Source organism: Vanellus vanellus (assembly GCF_965231255.1).
Source record: "Vanellus vanellus genome assembly, chromosome: 2".
Taxonomy (NCBI): domain Eukaryota; kingdom Metazoa; phylum Chordata; class Aves; order Charadriiformes; family Charadriidae; genus Vanellus; species Vanellus vanellus.
The window spans coordinates 56,905,919-56,924,780 of NC_138906.1; the positions used below are offsets into that span (position 1 = coordinate 56,905,919).

The 18,862-nt window shown below is 38.6% G+C and overlaps 1 protein-coding gene across 1 annotated transcript in view; it reads right to left on the minus strand.

The window, feature by feature from the left end:
- The window catches only part of POU6F2 (POU class 6 homeobox 2), a gene marked incomplete at both ends in the record, with an annotated part of 321,727 nt that overhangs the window by 51,187 nt on the left and 251,678 nt on the right, over nucleotides 1-18,862 (minus strand). The window contains one exon of the mRNA XM_082479713.1: nucleotides 9,555-9,701. Within this exon, the coding sequence (XP_082335839.1) occupies nucleotides 9,555-9,701 (147 nt within the window). The remainder of the gene's footprint in view (nucleotides 1-9,554; nucleotides 9,702-18,862) is intronic.

The following is an 18,862-nucleotide window of genomic DNA, read 5'->3' on the forward strand; positions in this document are numbered from 1 at the left end:
GGCTTACTATCAAATGAGTTAATCAAGTACTTCAATTTTATCCCCTTCATGTGAAGACTGCTTGGGGAAGACATATTTTTTCATTTTCAAAATCTTCACAAGATATTGCTAAAATATCCGGACTTCTCATCCCTTCAGATTTCAAAACAAATACTGACTGCACTGCAAACAGGGTAGCCCAAATTTCCTCTCCTCATCTGTATCTCTAAGGCATTGACATACAGATGTCAAGATGGCAGCCCAACACGAAAGCCAATGGTCTTCATTCATGCATGAAGACTTATGGCTTCTAAGAAATTCCAAACCTTCCCAAAACCATAGCAGTTGCCCAAATAACCCTTCGTTTTCTTTTTTTCTGATATCAATGCCAGTTGAGCAGAAAGTAAAATTCTGACACTGGAAAAAAACATCTGATATATACAAGATAAATTAGGTAAAACCTAAATAAAACTAACCACCATGTTACACAAAGAACTATAATCTGTTTTCTTCAGAAACGATGAGGCACGGCTGAAAAGATAACTCAAACTCTCAGATTTGGTCCATTATTTCCTCTGCTTGCCTACAGCCTTCCCATACCCCAACGTGCAGAGCATTCCCTCATAAGAAGCTTGGACAGTCTGAAAGAGAAATCTCGAATTAAGAATAGTCTTGGATTCCACTCTAATGTGAATTTCTCATACAGCAGAATTTTCATCATCTCTGGTTGGACGATGAAGTGGCCTTAAATTGTTCTCAGCTTTGTCAACTCCTTGAAGGCATGCAGTGATGCCATATTCCTTACACTTACACTACCTGGGAAACAGCAGCACGTTTCTTAGCACCAGCTACACACATCACCTCTATCCGCTGCTTTGTTTATGTCATCTTAAAGAATTTTCAGTGAAGTTAGAAAAACTTCTGCCTTTGCCTTCAAGTTCTGTGGTCTGGTCCCAGGAATCTAAACGGACACCTTATGCTCCTGCATGAAAGCTAAAACTGCCAAATTCAGTCTTTCAGGACAATAACAGTCAAATATTCTCTGTGTACAGCAGAGTTTGTTTTCAGCGGAAGGTCAAGGACTTGGAACGTATTCCAACAGTAGCTGAGGAGCATTCCTGGGTTTATCACCTCTGGCTTCACCACATTCTGCTGCAAAAGCTAAGCACATTTCTGTTATCTGCCTTTCTCTATAAGCAACTTGCATCTCTAAGAAAACCCTTCATAAAGATTTCTAAATCCAGATGAAACCAAAACCTTAAAAGGGAAGTGAAACAAACAAAAAAAATCCTGACAAAGACAGACAAAACATAATGACCCATATCAAACATGCAACTCCATTCTACAAGCTTCTCCTGCGAGGAAGACCAATTTGTGACAGTCACTAGTCATGTTTCTTAATGCGTTACTGGAAGGTGATAAGATATGATGATAAGGAGAGCACCGTAAGAACCTCCACAGAGCAGAAAGATTTCATTGACTGTGATGTGTGTCACTGGTGATAACAATGAAAATTTGCCATGCTTATAACCACGTCACGATGCTAAGATGAACAGATTATAGGAGTGATAGGTGCTTCTTTTAGTTACCAGTTAGCTTTCATGAAAATGGTAGGTAAGCTGAACTAGTAGTTAGTTTGGTTTTCTCCTCCAAGCAAAAGTAATTAAGAAAGCAATGACAAAAGGACAGGTATGTCCTGTATTTCTGGCTTGAAATAATTAATTTAGATTAGTGAATAACATTTTCAAAAGTACCTAAAGGCTTCAGGCTTTTAAGGCTCTCTTCAAAGTATATTTACTCCACATAATACAGCGTGCTACCAAAACCCCAGAGCTAGTAACTAATGAGCTAGATCCTACGTCACCTTGTTGAGAAGCAGAATTAATTAGTACAGCCCTAACACCACACTACCAAGGTTTTTGGCTTCTGGGATCTGTGCTAGTACGGCACTGTCCGAGACCTCTTGGAGTTTGCTTGCAATGCTCCATTACAGTGCATAGCCATGCCTTCGAGCACTAAGGCTCATAACACTGACGGAAGGAAATTCAGGCTCTTACAGGTATATAAGTTGCTTTTGAAAGCAAGACTTAGGCACCTCTGAAAGAATCTACACCAGAGATACAGTACCTTGTCAGAGATCCAGGCAAGAGGCTACAAATCTGAAGTATGAAGCTCAAAGTAAGATTCGTTGTAAGCTAGATGAAATAAATTTTGGAGGCCTTTCTGGATAGCTGCTGATCATTTTCAAGCTGAAAGAGATTTCAATACACAATTATCCTTTCCTTGGTATCTGATTGGAGACTCCAGTTATGATCCAGTACGGCTCCGGTATGTGTTTTGCAGTAAGGAAAAGTCAGAATCATAGAACCATAGAATGGTTTAGGTTGGAAGGGACCTCAAAGATCATTTAGTTCCAACCCCCCTGCCACAGGCAGGGACACCTCTCACTAGACCAGGTTGCTCAAAGCCCCATCCAACCTGGCCTTGAACACTTCCAGGGATGGGGCCTCCACAACTTCCCTGGGCAACTTGTTCCAGTGCCTCAGCATTGAGGCACTGGAAGAGTTCCACACTCCTCTTAAATAACAGTGTTCCACATGCAGTTCCTATTTGCAACAAATATTATTTAACATATCTGCTCTTGTCCTGGTAGTTTTTTGGGAATATTAGAGTCTCCTCTACTAGAGGTTTGACTTGAACTGCTCCCTCCTACTACTCATTCTGCTGGAGCTTTGGAGGAAAGTGGCAGTGCTTCTCCTTTAAAGCCAGCCTCTTTGTCCAAGCAGGTTGTGAGTTGGTCATACTGTGTTTTTGCAAAGTTTTTGCAATGGTTGCTTCTTTGGATAATTAATTTCCGAATCTTTTTTACCCCGCCTTTTTTTTTTTATCCTGTGAGAAAGTTAGAGTCCTTCCATTAAATGGGGTGGCACCAGGGTGGTTCTGAACTTCTTGTTGTTATGAGGGGCTAATCAAATACCACTTTTCCATCTTGCAGATGGTAACTGTTCTAAATTTCACCATTTCAAAAAAATGCGGATATGGATTTCGCAATTGTTCACAATGATGGATATCCTAAATTTATCAGTGCTCACTGCCTAAACCAGACAAAACAGACTAGCTAGCTCTTGTTTTGGTATAATTAGCCTCACTCTCTGCCCCTGTCCATTTCAATGAAACTACCAATTTGCATGACCTGAGTTTGGTCCATACATTTTTACATTTATGCCAATGTGGCTAAAATTGAGGTTAGGTAAACAGTACAGTAAAATAAAGACACACTCAGCAAAAGTATGTTAAAAGAATTATTTGTCTTTTGATTCAAATTCACATGGGAGGTAATTAAACAAACAGCCATCTCGATGTTTAGCTGTGGGGAGAGGAAACTGATGGAAAAAAAAAATCTTCCCTTACAACTGACCTTTTCTCATAATATGTGCCCTTTTCTTCCTGCATACAGCAGAACTACATGTAGTCAGCCCAGTTAAACTTTGAGGGGGAAAGCAGAGAGTCAGACTCCACCCAGAAGAAATTCAATATATTAATATGAAGGTCTGTCAAAACAGATTCTCTTGGCAAAGGGTCTTTCAAGGAATGTTCTTAAATGCTAGTATTATTTGAGTGTTACAATCTCTCTCTCTAACCTTTCCCTCAAAATGTACCTCTTCTATTATCTCAGGCTTGTCACGAAATTTCCTTTATACCATTCTGATATCATCAACCCAGATTTCTGTCAATCTTAGCCCTGCGAAGACATTGTTAGTAGTCACTATTTAAACAATTATTGTTTAGATTTTTGTGAACACTGTTAGACGCTGTGAGGGCTAAAACAATAGTGGTTAGCATGTATTAGAGCTGCATAGCTGAAACAGATGTAGCAATGATAACAATTGCCAGGAGAAAAGGCTAATAGACATCACACACCTGGAAAACAGTATGAACTGCAGATATTCGGAAGGACTTTGAGGATTGTTACATACTACGTGGCTTTGGGCCTCCTAGAACTTCTGTGAGAGTTAAAAAAACCCAAACCAATCCCCCCAAAATGACCGATGTCCTCCTTTTAAGTCCCGTGAAGAGGCTCACCTTCCATTCCCATTGATAGCTGCCAATTTTATTGGTTAGTGTAAAACAAAAACTAGGCCACATGCCAGGCTCTGTGTATCTTCTTGGGGATGACTACTAATTTGACAATATGAAGTTTGTATAGCTCTTTATATTGACCCGTAACTGCCAAGAGATTCTTGCATCTATGGTTCAAGAGAACTGAAAGTTTTGTAAGCAACTTTGTGTATACATACTCATTTGCTTCATCACAGCATACTCTACCAGCAAGAAAAAGGAAGAACAATTATTGAGTTGATCAAGAGGGTAAAAAAAAGCAATGTATTAGTCCGTTTGGTTGTATCTATACACAAAATTATACTATTGTCAATCAATATGTACTTCACTGATTTAACAGAAACAGTGTAAATCCCTGTAAAGGTAGACATTTCAGTATTAGAATACCTTATTTCTATTTAGCGGAAACCTGCTCATAATCAGCTGAAATGAAACTGAAACAAAAAGTGGAATAAAAAATATTGGGCTCTCTACTCAGTTTTTTCTTCCTTGCTTAACTAAACTGCATTAAAATCTACCTTAGATTTTAAAAGTGTATTTTCTTTTGGAGGGGAGATAGCCCCAACTGAACATCATCAGAATAGAAAGAAAACGCTACAATCACCTTTTTCTACACTGTTTTGTAATTAGCTCACCCTCCAAAAGAAGGCAATGGCCTCGTCTATGGGAACAGAATGGTCCTAGCACTGTAGCCTATCATATATTTTCCAGATTGTGGCCTTGGCCACTTTAACTAAGACAAGGCAGCTGCTACACTTAGAATTACAAACACAGTTTGCAAGTAATTCTTACCACTTCAGAAGAAAGTAGTTCCAGAAAACGGTGAAAATAATAGTAAATACATGTACTCATGTAATAATTGGGAAGATGGAAATTTCCTTCGGAATGAAAGATACTTTAATGCTTTCCAAGCCAGTCCACAATGAGCACAATGCTATTTTTTTAAAATCCTATTCCCTGTTTTTATTGCACATGACATATTACATTGTACTGTACAGTATGTGGTGATGAGAAATTCCCTGCTTATTTAATTGTGATCCTTCAATGAATTTGAAAGGGAGCGCTTTATTTCCATTTCTTTAATTTACTAGTTCTTTAGCTGATGATTTTATTAACCCTTGTATTTGAGAATTGATGCTTAACAAAAAGAGAAGAAGAAAAAAAAGGCCCTTGGCAGTATTGTGAGGGCCTGGAACTGAATAATGCACTTTAATAATGAGGGATAGAGCTATGGCTTTTGCTGATGGCTGTGACCGGCTCTGTGACCTGATTATGTCGCAGAGTGTCAGCAGCTGAGACACTACAAAAGGGAGCGCATCCCATCAAATCTATCTCCATTGTAATCACTTGCACTGCTGAGAGGCTTGTTAGGAGCAGGGAATCCATCAGGCCTCATTAGCACCATTTACCATCAAGAAGCTCAAAGAGCAAATGTGTACCCTCTCATCAGAATAATGAGAACCAAAGTACTCCTATTATCTAATTGGATCAACAATGCCTCTCTCTCTCTATTTAGTTTCCTGAGCTACTTGTGGACTTCAAATCTCAAAAATTAGTTATTTTTTTGTTAATTGCCAGGGTGGAGCTGTGCTCAAGGTTTTTCAAGCACAGGTTTTCACATCTAAAGAGGAAGGCACAGGCACAATGAAGACCCAGTTCCTCCAAGGGCATGCTTAGATTATACTGATGCCATCGCAATTAAATTCCCTGTTCAATTAAAGTATGTACTGTACAATTACACCATACTTACTTAGGTTTTCCTATTAACCTACCAGGAAATAGAACCTATTGCCCTCTTGAACCTCAAGACAGCTCATAATGCCAACTCTTATCATGCTACTTTACTCTTATGGTTAAATGTTATTTTGCAATTACTGAATTATGATGTATTTTTCTCCTATTAGACAACACTCATCTTTCCAAAAAAGACATTAAATGTAATCAGCACCTGTACTTAAAATGTATTTGATCCTGTTGAAGTCAAGGGACTAATATGAATGCAATTGATGATAATTAAGCCCTATGTTTTAAGTAAGTAGGAAGCTGGCTTAGAGGTAGCACTTAGGGAAACCAGAAGCATGAACCTTGCTTCCCTATTTCTGTAGTTCACCTCCTTACAAAGATTAGGAAAACAGCCAAAATACACATTTCATGTACTTAATAGACATAGTAAAACCCATTCAAAACTCCTAGTATTTTCTTTCATTTGCAACAACAGAGTGGAAAAGAGAAATGTCTGGTTGTTACATCTCTGAAGAATTCAAGTGCAGCAATGGCATTAGGATCCTACTATAAGGGCAGGCTGAAGCCGAGCGGGTAGACAGCTTCTCTTTGAAATCAGTGTATCTACCGACAGAGTGGAATCTAGCAATTCTGCTGCCCTGGCCTTTACATTTAAGATATGAAAGCCCAGTCCTGCAAACACTTTCTGGAAAGTGCTGAGGGCAAACAGAATGTAAGCAGTGTAACATGGGCCAATAGCTCTTTATAATATGCCTTTGAAAGTGAAAATTTGATTTAGAGTCCTCTACCTGTACTATAGCAAATTAACCAGGTGATCTAATCATATTATTCCAATGGATTAGATCTCTTTGCTACAGTGGTCTTGGGGAGCTCTGGTATTACAGTTCATATTGCCATCCAAAGCGCAAAAAAAAAAAAAAAAAATATTGTACCATAATTGTGAATTCAGTAATTAAGTTAATAACAAATATGCTATACAAATGATTGTTAGTATGTATAATTTTGTAACTGTGATTATAAGAACTCCTAGACTACTGGGAATTAAGGCCGTGCCATATGTCATTTAAAAGATCATTTCCCCAAATTTGCCATAGGATCTTGGATTTGACCTATAGCTTAGTGTCTCCAGGGATTACTGATCACCATATATTTAGCTAGACAGATGGACATTTACAAGCCCTGAATTTCTATAACAGAAGCAGCATATAATTACAAAGACTGCACATGCAAACAGTCTGGTAAGTCATCCAGCCTTATATTTGCAGGAGTGAATTTTGGGTATCACACTTGTGATTCTTTGAAAGGGGCAATTTTCAAAGGGCAGATTCTTAGCATATGATGGAAATTTCACTCCTTAATGAGTCCAAGCAGATCATTCAGAAATGGAGCGTCCCAAATTACCATTCACTTACGCTCCCAATTTTGAAGAAACATACCTCTCAGTTCTTCCTTAGTTGCTATAATTTTATTAATTTTCAGGGAATATAATTTAATTTCTGGAATGCAGTTTAATTACACTGAATAGTGCTGTTTTGTAGACAGATAGCTTCAGAAGCGTGCTCTAAGCAATAGGGGTTTATACTGAATATTATAAAAATGGGTGTTACATTACACACATTATCAGTATTTATCTATATTGTGGGGAGGTCTGCAGTAAGTACTGATTATAAAGCAAGCAACACTTGTAAAAACAATAATAAAAAGACAGCCTTTATTTAAAAGTTCTAGGCAAACAGATAGATTCTGTAATTTTATCCAACAATAGGGAAGATTCTTCCTTTCTCTTCTCTTTCTCTGCAACCTGTGGAATTATTGGACTTTACATTATGTGTGGAACAAACAAGACTCAGCCTGAGGGAATCTATAGTTTCATTCAGTGATATCTCAGTGATAGTATTTTTTTTTAAACATACAATGTACGGCCACACTTCGCTTACGTTTTCTGTGGAGAACATGTTAAGGGAAAACTATCGAAAAACTAGTCTGGATTTATATCTTCAGGTCTTACAACGAACATCTTTGGTGCCAGGTGCCTCACGTGACTGGCGATTGTGAACCATTTCTGGAGCACAGATAGAAACAAGCAGGCTTCTAGGTTGGAGCTGATCTGACTATGAGTTATAGGTATTATAACCAACTTTTCTTCCAAACCAATACTCCATCCCTCCAGAAATCTTAATAGGCTTTTGAGAGCCTCCATTTAAAGCTGGCTGCATAAAATGATCCTTTGATGAAAAGGGATTGAAACAAGGGTTAAAGTAGACATTGAAAGGTTATTGTAGAGGGCACATTGTTCATACAATCCTCCTTTAATATGTGTGGTGTGCACCTGCGATAAGATGATTCATTAGATAAGGCCTCACTTTGACAAGCTCCATCGTTCAACCCTCGGGGTAGTGATGGAACAATTCTGCACCCACCCAGTAAATATAACAAGGTCAGCATTTTTTTTTTCTGGGACTTGGATGGCAATAGTGAAGCTCAGGATGCATCTTTGTTTATGTGTTATGTTAAAAAAAAGGTGGCTACTGTAGAGTGTTGTGTTTTATTTTTTAATGGGCCAAAATAAAAAATGTCACCCCTGTTCCAATTAAATAACACGGTGATAGAAAATTACCAGGAAAAAACCTGCTCTTCATATTTTTTTTTCCCCGTAGTAAACAGTAAGAGTAGAAACTAAACTTTAGATTCACATATCATCCAAGCTGTATCATTTCAATAAATGTTTACCAGGGCCTAACACCCACATAAGCACTGTGGATTTCACTGTATGCCCAATTTGTAGCATTTAAAATAATGACATCCAAATCACTCAGTTACCAGGTCCAGTTGTTAAGTTATACTGACAGATTTGTCGCAGTGATTTTATGAGAAACAAGTAGTTGTGTTAATTTTAGTCTTACTAAATGCAATAAAGAATGACAGTGGCCACAATCTGAAAGCTACTTAAGCATGATGCATCAATGGAGTTATTTATAGATATGGATTCAGATGCATATCTTTCTGCATCATAAAGAGACTGAAACAGTTTGCACCAAATAAACAGCTCCCAAATGCAGATAACACACAATCTCTCTCTCAGACACACCATAAACGTTGTTCAAGTTTCTGTTTGGAAAATTTTCTTTAAAGCAAAAGTTTCTCCCAAATTTGCATTATGGACTGGCAGATTCATTGCAAATTGCTTAACTTAGTTAATCAGCAAATGAGTAAGCCATCCAGTTAGATCCATCCCAGACACTTCATTACAATTTGTGTTCCTTTACTTCATAGCTTTAATACATTTTTAGAAATGAAGTAATACAGAAATGCCACAATTTGCAAAAAAGTGTAGTCTTAATAGTATAGTAGCATTTTAATATAGTTGTCTGTTACTAGGCATATACAACTGGAAGAAGACAGCTGGTGTGCTAAGAATCACAGGCTGGCTGGACTTTTTAAAATACCGTATTATTGCACTATTGTGATCTTTTCAAAAGACTGAATTAAAACAAAACAAACCCTAAGCATTTTTCTGGCTTGGAAACACTTTCTAACAGCTCCTAACTTCCTTCCAGTTTTCAGACTTTCCATTTCTTACCTTGTCCGGCAAATCAATATTTATTTATCTTCAATATGTGCACTTTTAAATTGCTGTCATACAAGCGGAACTCATTTTTGTCCCAAGATCAGCCTGCCATCAGAATTCACTGTTTGCTCCATCTTCTACTCACCTGTCCTTGTGCATTAGTGACGAGTTGACCTGTGACCCCCTGAAGACTGGAGAGGGCATTGCCAAAGGCCTGGGAGCTTGCTATTGAGCCCATGGCTGCTGCTGCTGCAGCCGCTGCTGCTTGACTTGCTAGCGGATTATTAACCAGCTGAAAAAGGAAAGAAAAGATCATGGTAAAAGCCCTGACAAACACGGAAACACGGAGTGCAAACTGGCTAACATAAAAGTGATTGGGCTAACATGGGTAAAAACCTGCCTACTCCAAGAGCTTCACTAGTTTTGAGAGGTTCTTATTTCCGAGGCTTTGGTTTCTTTGACAATGAGTGGTTTTAAAAATGCAGAGGAAATTCCATGCTCATTTTGAAAAATAAAACACTCTTTTTTTTTTTACCCTTTATTCTCTCTGTTTTTTTTTTTTTACTTGCACTTGATGTGTTTCTTTAGGTTCAACATGCTAATGCCACAGGTGTAGCAGCCTAATCCTGCTGTAAACAGCAATCAGTGAAAGATTAGCATTTGATTGGGTGTGGGATATTTACTCGGTGATATTCAGAACAGAGACTGTTTTACTAATGACCCCAGAAATGAGAAAAACCTGCAGATCATTTTAATTTATATCATTAAAGAATTGGTCTCAACCTCTAGATAAATCAGGGCAGAGGACTCAACCCTGTGATTAATTTCAGTAGAAATTGACTGCAAATCCAAAATTAATCTGGAAAATATTAAACTAAGCAACTTACTGCTTCTCAACTGCAAATGACTAATTGCAGGACTCATAAATTTTCAGGAAGTGGTTGTACTGCCCACTTCAGTCAGTTCTACCTGGGTGATCCACGTAAAGCATAGAGCATAGTCATCGTTTTCACCCTAGGAGACTCTGGGAATCCCACAGAGGACCACTCCCATCAAGAGCGGGGCTTATCAAACATACAAAATGTGTGTTCCTCCGTCAGAATCAACTGTCCTCTGGGAGATGGCTTGTTCACTGGATTATTGTGAAGTTTATATTTTCTCACTGTTTTCTGAGAAAGGACAAACTTTGAACCAAGCACACAGGGATGACAATAAAAAAAAAAAAAAAAAAAAAAGCTGCAAACCATCATCACTGGAACAGCTGTCCCGCAAAAAGTCAAACAAACAGTTAAACAGGCTGAGAATGTATTTTAGAGTGGGTTTGCTCCCTAAGAATCATTGCACTTCAGCAGAGCTTGCAAAATGTACATTAGCAAGGCAAAGTAGCCAGAAGTTTGAGGGAGAAAAAAGTCTGGGGACAGCAAAGATGTTTTTTCTTAGAGGATGAGTAAATTATCAATCCTATAGAAACGGAGAGTCACAGACACCAGTAAGGGATGTACTCCACAGACAGGCTCCGCTTCAAAATAGGTTATAAAAAATTAATCAGTGATTAGTAGATGTTTTAAGCATGTTACAGATATGAGTAGTGTGTATGTTATAGATGTTTAGAAGCCCATCAGTAGAAGATGTCAGATATGGTTATAATCTATGCTTATAAGAAACCTACTTGTCTCTTGGACGTTGCAAAATCTACAACAATTGATTGGTCATACATTAAAACATCTATTAATCATTCATTAGCCCTTCATGAAGTATTTATAAATGGTACCTTGATATAAAGTGTTGCCTAAAGGGGCGCCTTGGGCACATCCAATCCCTCTAGAAATTGTAAAGTAAATAACTAAATAAAGATTAGTAGCAATGCTGGACAGAAAAGATGACATTGTTGGACGAAATATTTTGATTTGGAAAAAATTGTTACATGAATCTCCAAAACCAGTCTGCGACATCCCATGGCAAGAAAATCAAGCAGGAATAAAACACAAAGGGGGAAACTGCAATGACTGCTTTATTAGCAGTCTCGATGAGCGGTGAAGAGAGCAGAGGCCGGCAAAATGACCAAGGCAAAGCTCGGTCCCTGAATGCAGAGTGCAAACAATTGCACTGACTGCATAAGGTGTGAGCCCAAATGTAGTTGCGGGCACTCCTCCGTGACTTGGGTGGTGGTGCCTGAGCATGACAGTATAATGCCAGATAACAGTATAGATAAACTTGTCGGTTTTCTGCTCAAAACAGTGACATTTCTCCATTGTCCAGATCAGAAGCTGGTAATACCTGCCTTTCTTCACAGCACTGCATGGGCAGCACTGGGAATTGTGGAGTAATCTCCTTGTAGCTGTAAATAGTTGGAGAAAAAAGGGGCAGCAGCAAGAGCGTAAGACTTTCAGAAAAGGCCTTCTATTGCCTTATTAGGCACCAACAAATTACTGCATCTGTGACCCTACAGCATCTGACTGTAGGTATAAATGATAATCCTTGCCTGGTTACCTGACATCAGCCAATAAACTACACTAGCTGCTATAGTTCACGGCTTCAGTTGCGTATAGGAACAGTTACTTGGGGCCCATAAGTTAGCCTGTGAATCTGGAAACTACAAAGGGTTAAAACCTCCTAAAAATCAGATTCTCCTAGAATCTCTTTTCCATTTTTCTTGCTCCAGTTTTCAAAAACTGTAAATTTTCAAACACAACAATAAAATTTAATTACAACAAACCCTGGAGACACTCAGGATTGCTTTTAGTTGCATCACAGAGATAAGCTACTTATTAAAAAAGATGGCAGAGGCTATGATATGCATAGGTACCATGTTCCAGGAAAAATCACACTGAATGGGCCAACTCGCAGGGTAAGGTACTTCGAAGTGCATATAAAAACATCCCTATCTATTCATAAGTCTGATTAAAAAAGAGAAGATGCATTTTTCTTTGAGTGCTTTGGGAAACTGTTGACTGCAAGTTACGCTCTGTTAAACTGACCCCTTTTATATCGTGTGCAAATTGGGAATGGAGAACTACACCTCATTTCATTATATCTGGACACCAAAGTAACTTCTGACAAATTATATCTTGCTTTTATTTTAAAAATAGAATCTCTGACTTGAGAGGTTTATGCCATTTCTCAGTGCACGCTGGATCCCTGAGAACACTTATGGGAAGTATTAGAAATACGTTATGAAAGATCCCACAAAGGGCTCTCCCCATTTCATTTCAGTATTTAAATAATGATTTAATTTGGAAGGCTGAGACCTTTGAAGCTGTCAATTCCAGTGCCCAAATTTCTGCTCCCACTCAAAACACCAGCCATAACAGCTGGTAATGGCGACCTTAGTTTAAAGTGACAGGCCAGCCATCGCAAGGATGCCTCCGTTAATGACACGATTATTTGGAGAAGCAAACTTTATGAGGAAGAATCTTGTAATAACCGAGTAGCTTCAGTACATTTTTCTGACTTCCCAAACATGAACTTTTAAAGGAAAAGCATATGAAAGTCGTTCTGCTCTAACTCAGTGTAAAGCAGGAGCCATTCCACTGCAGCAAACAGAACTCACACAACTAAAACTAACCTGTAAAATGACAGGGGATGAAAGGGGCACTATTTTCAAGATCCTAAAACTGTGACATGTGAAGTGAGAGTTTCTAGGCTTAAGAAATAGTCTTCAAAAAGCACAGTTTCAAGAAAAGTGTGGTAGAGTCAACGCTGCAAGCAGCTTTCTTGAGAGCCACAAACACTTTATTTTTCTGGAAGAATAACCTCTTCCTCTCTTTTTTCTAAAGCTAACTTAGTATCTCTGTAACTTACTGCGAGAAACTGATTGGGCATGCATGTATTGTTGAATACAAGATCAGATTTGATAGCCTACACAGTAATTTTACTTTTCTCTATAAAGGGCGTATCCTACTAAACTTTCATTCCACCAGTCTGGTAATCAAAGAGCCAGTTTTACTTATTACAATATCACTCATTCAACAAATATAAAGAAAAAAACCAAACTATTTGACTGATGAAATGAAAAGCCAAGACATTTCAGGATGCCAGAGCATTGTATGAAAAAGTGGGTATGAAACCTGAAAGGTAAGGTCACTTTATGTAGTGCCAGTATAAGAATTAAGTTAGATCTTGTGTGTTTTCTAAAGGACTTGTGGGAGAGGCTAAGAGTGAAGATACGCTATCTGAATGCAGCAAAAGAGAATGGAGGGACATATTGTGGAGCAACAGCAGGTATAACTTCATTTTACAAAAAAGGATCGGTGTTTTTCCGGAAGGCTGTTAAAAAAATCACATTTCTGGATATCTACTAGAGATTAAATTAGTGTAGAAAAGCGGTATATTTGATTAGGGACTGACAGATCTGCAGTCTCTTATGTTCTCAGACAATCCTTCCTGTAGGGAACATCACACTACTAGATCAGCTACTGATTAACTACTGAGAGTGTTTGCCTAAACTAATGATTTTCAAGGGAAACCAGAAAAATCCTTTGATTTAAGTTACTAAAAGTTGAGAAGAATTCAGCAATGGCCCCCAATCAGAAACACATGACATTTTTCTTTTCTATCCAGACTATGTGAAAAACGAGCATAGAAATGACATTTTTATTAGCATGGCATTTGCTTTTGTATGAAATTTTAACTGGCAATCTATGTGAATTTTATCTGTCTTGAGATTTTGAGATAATTACATGTTAAAATTTAGTGGGTTCTATTCCCATTTTTTCACATTGGCTTGTGAGACAGATTCTGGGTAGTAGTAACTTGGACTTAAGGGAGAAAGACTGTTTCAAACTGAGCACAGGTTTCTGAGGATATTCTGGTACCTTCTTCATTACTGTGACCAGCATTATCATCTGTATGGGCAAGGTTTTGGTAGCTGGGGACCTGCAGAGGAGGAGGGGGGAAACAAGAGTGAACACAACAGAGGGAACAAGGTCAGACAAAGGAGGAGGTGCTCCACAGCAGACCAGGTATCTACACTGTCGCCCTTGAGGACCCCACACTGGAGCCGATGGATATTTCCTGCTGAGAACCGTGATCCGTGGAGAGCACACGCAAGAGCAGGGGAAAAGTATGAAGAGGAAGAAGCAGCAGAGAGGAACTGTTCTGGACTGACCATAGCCCTCCATGCCCCCTGCACCACTGGGGGTGGGTAGAGGAGTCAGGAGTGAAGGAATGAATTTGAGTCTGGGAGACGGGGGAGGAAAGATGTTGTTTTAATGTTTGTCTTTTTATTTCTCACTGCCTGAATCTATTTTAATTGGCAATAAATTAAAGTTAATTATCGCCAAGTTGAGTCTGTTTTGCCTGTGACAGGAATTGGTCAGCAGTCTCTCTATCTTAATCCATGAGCTTTCTCATCCTATTTTCTCCCCCACCCCACTGAGGCAGCGAGTGAGCAGCTGGGTGGGCGTCTGGCTGTTAGCCAAAGCTAACCCACCAAACCATCCCATTCCAGTAACTGCACACTATATCTAACAACAAAAATATGAAAGTGTCTTCAAGAGATTGAAGACATACAAGTAGAGCATTCCAACCTACATACCCATATGCTTGGTTTCTAAACATGAACTGATTGATGCAGAAGTACAGTTACTCTGGAAGTCTCCAGTAGCTCTTCTAGCAAATCCTTTACATAGGATTAATGCTTGTATTCCTAATTGTCTTCAATATGCATATGTACCTTGTACCAGTTGATAGCTACCTGGACCTACATTAAATCTCAAAATCCCTGGAGGAATTTTTAAAAAGACACTGGAAAGGCTGCTTCAACTTAATCCTGGGAAAGCACCTGGATACCACAGTGATGAGTGCCAAGTAAATGTTTGTAATAATCAACAATAAGAAGACCACTTAGCATTTATATAGAATTTTGCAGCCAAATTTTGCAACTATGGGTGTCTGAGCTCTGCCAGTTTAATTTATTTTTAGGGTCTTAAGCAAAACTAAGTCAAATTTTCAAGAAACCTGTGAGGATGCACATACCAAGAAAGCCAAGACAGAATACATAGGTAATATAAAACAAAAGTAGATAATTCTATCCAAAAAGATACTATGATCAAACATTTTGGGAACCCTGTATGTTTTAGATATCAGTTAGAGACTGTTTTTTTTTTACCATCCCCTCCCCTCCCTTCTTTTTAGTTTATGTAATAGGATAATTACAACATTTAACTTTTATAAATGAACAGGGTAAAATGTCTAATAAAATGTCTGTCATAGAGCCTAATCATGCATAACTCCTTGAAAACATGCGCCAGAAGGCAAATGTTTGAAACAAATCCCAAATTATGAAAAAAACAAAACCTGTCAACATTTGTTATTTGTACAGTGCTGGAATATGATCAACCTATAAACTATTCAAGGTAGTTACAATATCCAGACCTGTCCAATAATGATGCCTGGATATTTCAAAACTGCACAGGTCTATATTTGCAAATAGTTGTAGATAGTAAGAGCTCCAAATAGGCTGCCTAGAGAGACATTTTAGTATATGCACATATATCAGATATTTATGTGCAGAATACAGTGTAGAGACATGGATATTGGAATATCTGCAAGCACTGACTTGCCAGGGACACTTAAAATATCTGGTTCTCACAGATACTTAATCTGCTCATTATATACATTTATTGTGGCTGAGCTATTTGCTGTCTAAATCTATGCTGAATTTTCTATCAGGAATAAGTACTGATAGTGGTATCGCTGATGCGACGTGACTTGATTCAATGCAAAGCGACGCGACCTGAGGTGATGGGAAGCACGGAGTGCTCATGTACGCCTTGATATGACATGGATAGAGGAGGATGCACAAAATTTCTCACAATATCTTTGTAAACAAGGTGCTGCTGGTCAAATTGGAACCAGTCTAAAAAACTACTATAACAGTTTGCAAAATAAAAAAAGGCATATTTTTAATAGAGCCACGGCAAAGCAAATAAAGAGCAGACATCATTCCCAGATCTCTAGGACCAAACTACTGGAGACATGAATAATGAAGAACACATTAGGGCACAGGCAAGGAGCAAGTGGAAATCACCCTAGCCATTTTCCTTTCTGCTCTATTAGTGACAGATAGGAAAGAGAGGAGAGGAAAGGAAACTAGAGGAAAGGGAGGGATCCTCTTTGGGCAGCAGGTCAGTACTTATAGGCTACCTGCAGACTCTTGTCCTGGGGGCTCCCAGCTGTCCGCATTTACAATTTAGGAGTATGAAATGTTTCAGATCTGTATAAGCTGGCACACACTGTTCCAGACTTTAATTGAACAGAGCCGTCTTGGTTTAGTCTGGTTAGTTACTTTTATGTTTACGCAGTCTTTAAAATATCTACAACTGTTTATTTTATGCACGATGTAAACATACTGTAAACAAACTACCTCATCTGACTCGATGAAATTTTGCATCGCTACTACTCATAAATTGTATTGGTGCTCAGGAAAGAGGAAAAAGTACTGAACAAATTGTCTGAATTCTCTACTTTTCTGAAGTACTTCCCATGTGTGGCAAGAATGAAAGCAAAGAGCATCTCCTAAACTTTCTGAAAGGGGCTGCAACTCAGCTCATTTCAGGTTGATTAGTTCCTCAGTTCCTGTGTTTGTCTATTTTAGAATGATTTATCTGGCTTCTGAAAGATGCTTTCCCCACAAGAAAAATGGTTACTTCAGGGCTCCCTTGCTGCTAAAAAAATGAACTCTTATCAAAAGGGAATTGCCATCTGTCTTCTCGGATAAGAGCCCAGCACTTGGGTCTCAGTGATCTGGCCTCTGTAGAAAGTGTGTCAACCGTGAGACACGCCAAATTAATCTCCTTAATCTAAAACATTTATTTGCCTTTAATTTGAATGTGTGAATGGCACGTGCACATGTAAATATGACTATTTGCATATATAAATGTTAAAAATGCAATGTGAGGTCACACCATGATAATATGACGCTTCATGTTGGGTATTCGAGAAAATATTTCTGAAACAGTCTTGTTTTACAGTTCACTATGCAATTGTAGTATACATGCCTGGAACTGTTTATTTGAATATTCATATTAAAAATCAAACTTTTAGGTACAGACCTTCTCTTTTGTCCTTTGAAGAATGAATCCTACTTAATACTTAGGGACACATTGCTTACTGAGAACGTGTATGAGGCTTCTGTAAAAGTTCTAAGCCAGCTGCTCTGCAAATATCCTGTTTTGAAGATGGAAATATATCTGGATATTTTCATTTACTTCATTTACAGCATCACCATATAGGTCTGCTTCCATGTAAGCTAAGTGCTTACATTGAAGTCTCATTGACTTGAATGTGAGCAAGATCAGATCTAAAACTGGAACTATGTGGAATATTTTTCTTTTCACTGCTTTCAACTCCAAACTTGACCTTACAAGATGCACCGATCTGATACAAAGTTGAGGAATGATACAGATGACTCTTGAGTGCAGTGGAAAGATTGCAGGCAAAGATACAGGTCAGTCCAAAATCCAAATCTGGTTCTGAATCCAGGTATCTAGAAAGCTGGAAGGATTACATCCTCTGCAGTTATGTCAGTTTGCCCCAAAGTCAAAATGACATAAACACCATAATCTATACCATGTGTTTGAGAAGTTCTCTTTCTATTTTCCAGGTTTCATGGGGAGTATATGAGATATTGAATCGAGACACTGATTTTTAATTAGATATTTGAGTTTTGCTGAAACCTCAGTATACAAAGTGAGATTTGAGAAGCGTGAACAAAGTTGAAGGAAGCATTTAGTTTGAAAACCTTAAAGTCAAAACCACATTTCTAATAAAATAAATATAACGGGTGAGTGATAGCCACTAAAACAAGGAATCTGAGTGAAAGTCTGTGTGAGGGGAGAGGCCATGCAGAAAGCGATGCTGGGGATCCCTAAGCATGATACTGTTAACATTTTCCTTGGGGCACTATTGTATTACTTTAGTCCAGTTCCGAGTTCCCAGTGATGGACTGGGAACGTGACTTTGTTCAACTGTTTGCTGTCTGTGTGTCAATGGGGAGGTTCCCGCTGCTACTCTTTTTCTAAAGATAGAGCAATGAACACTTATGAACCTGCGCTCCCCGTCCTTGCACCAGCACCATGTGAGCATATTGCATCTCAGATGGTAGCAACCTCCTGCCACATTCACAAATGGAAGGCTTAATTTGACTATCAAAATATAAGGAGCCACTAGCTAACACAGGACTGACTACGGCACTTTGAAGCCACTGTTAATAAATGCATACACACACTCAATATTCTCTTTTTCATCAGCAGTCCTGCGCTGTACATAAAGCTACATATAAACTGGTAACAATCGTGTCCTTAACATGCCAAGAATTGTGACCTCAGTGCAGCTCCTACAGAAGAGGAAAGGCAGAAGTGTTAATAGTGTAATGCAGCCACATATGAAACATTTCCACAGAGAATCCTCTCCCCTCCCAGGCACTTCCATCTCGTTTGATGTCAGCAAGAA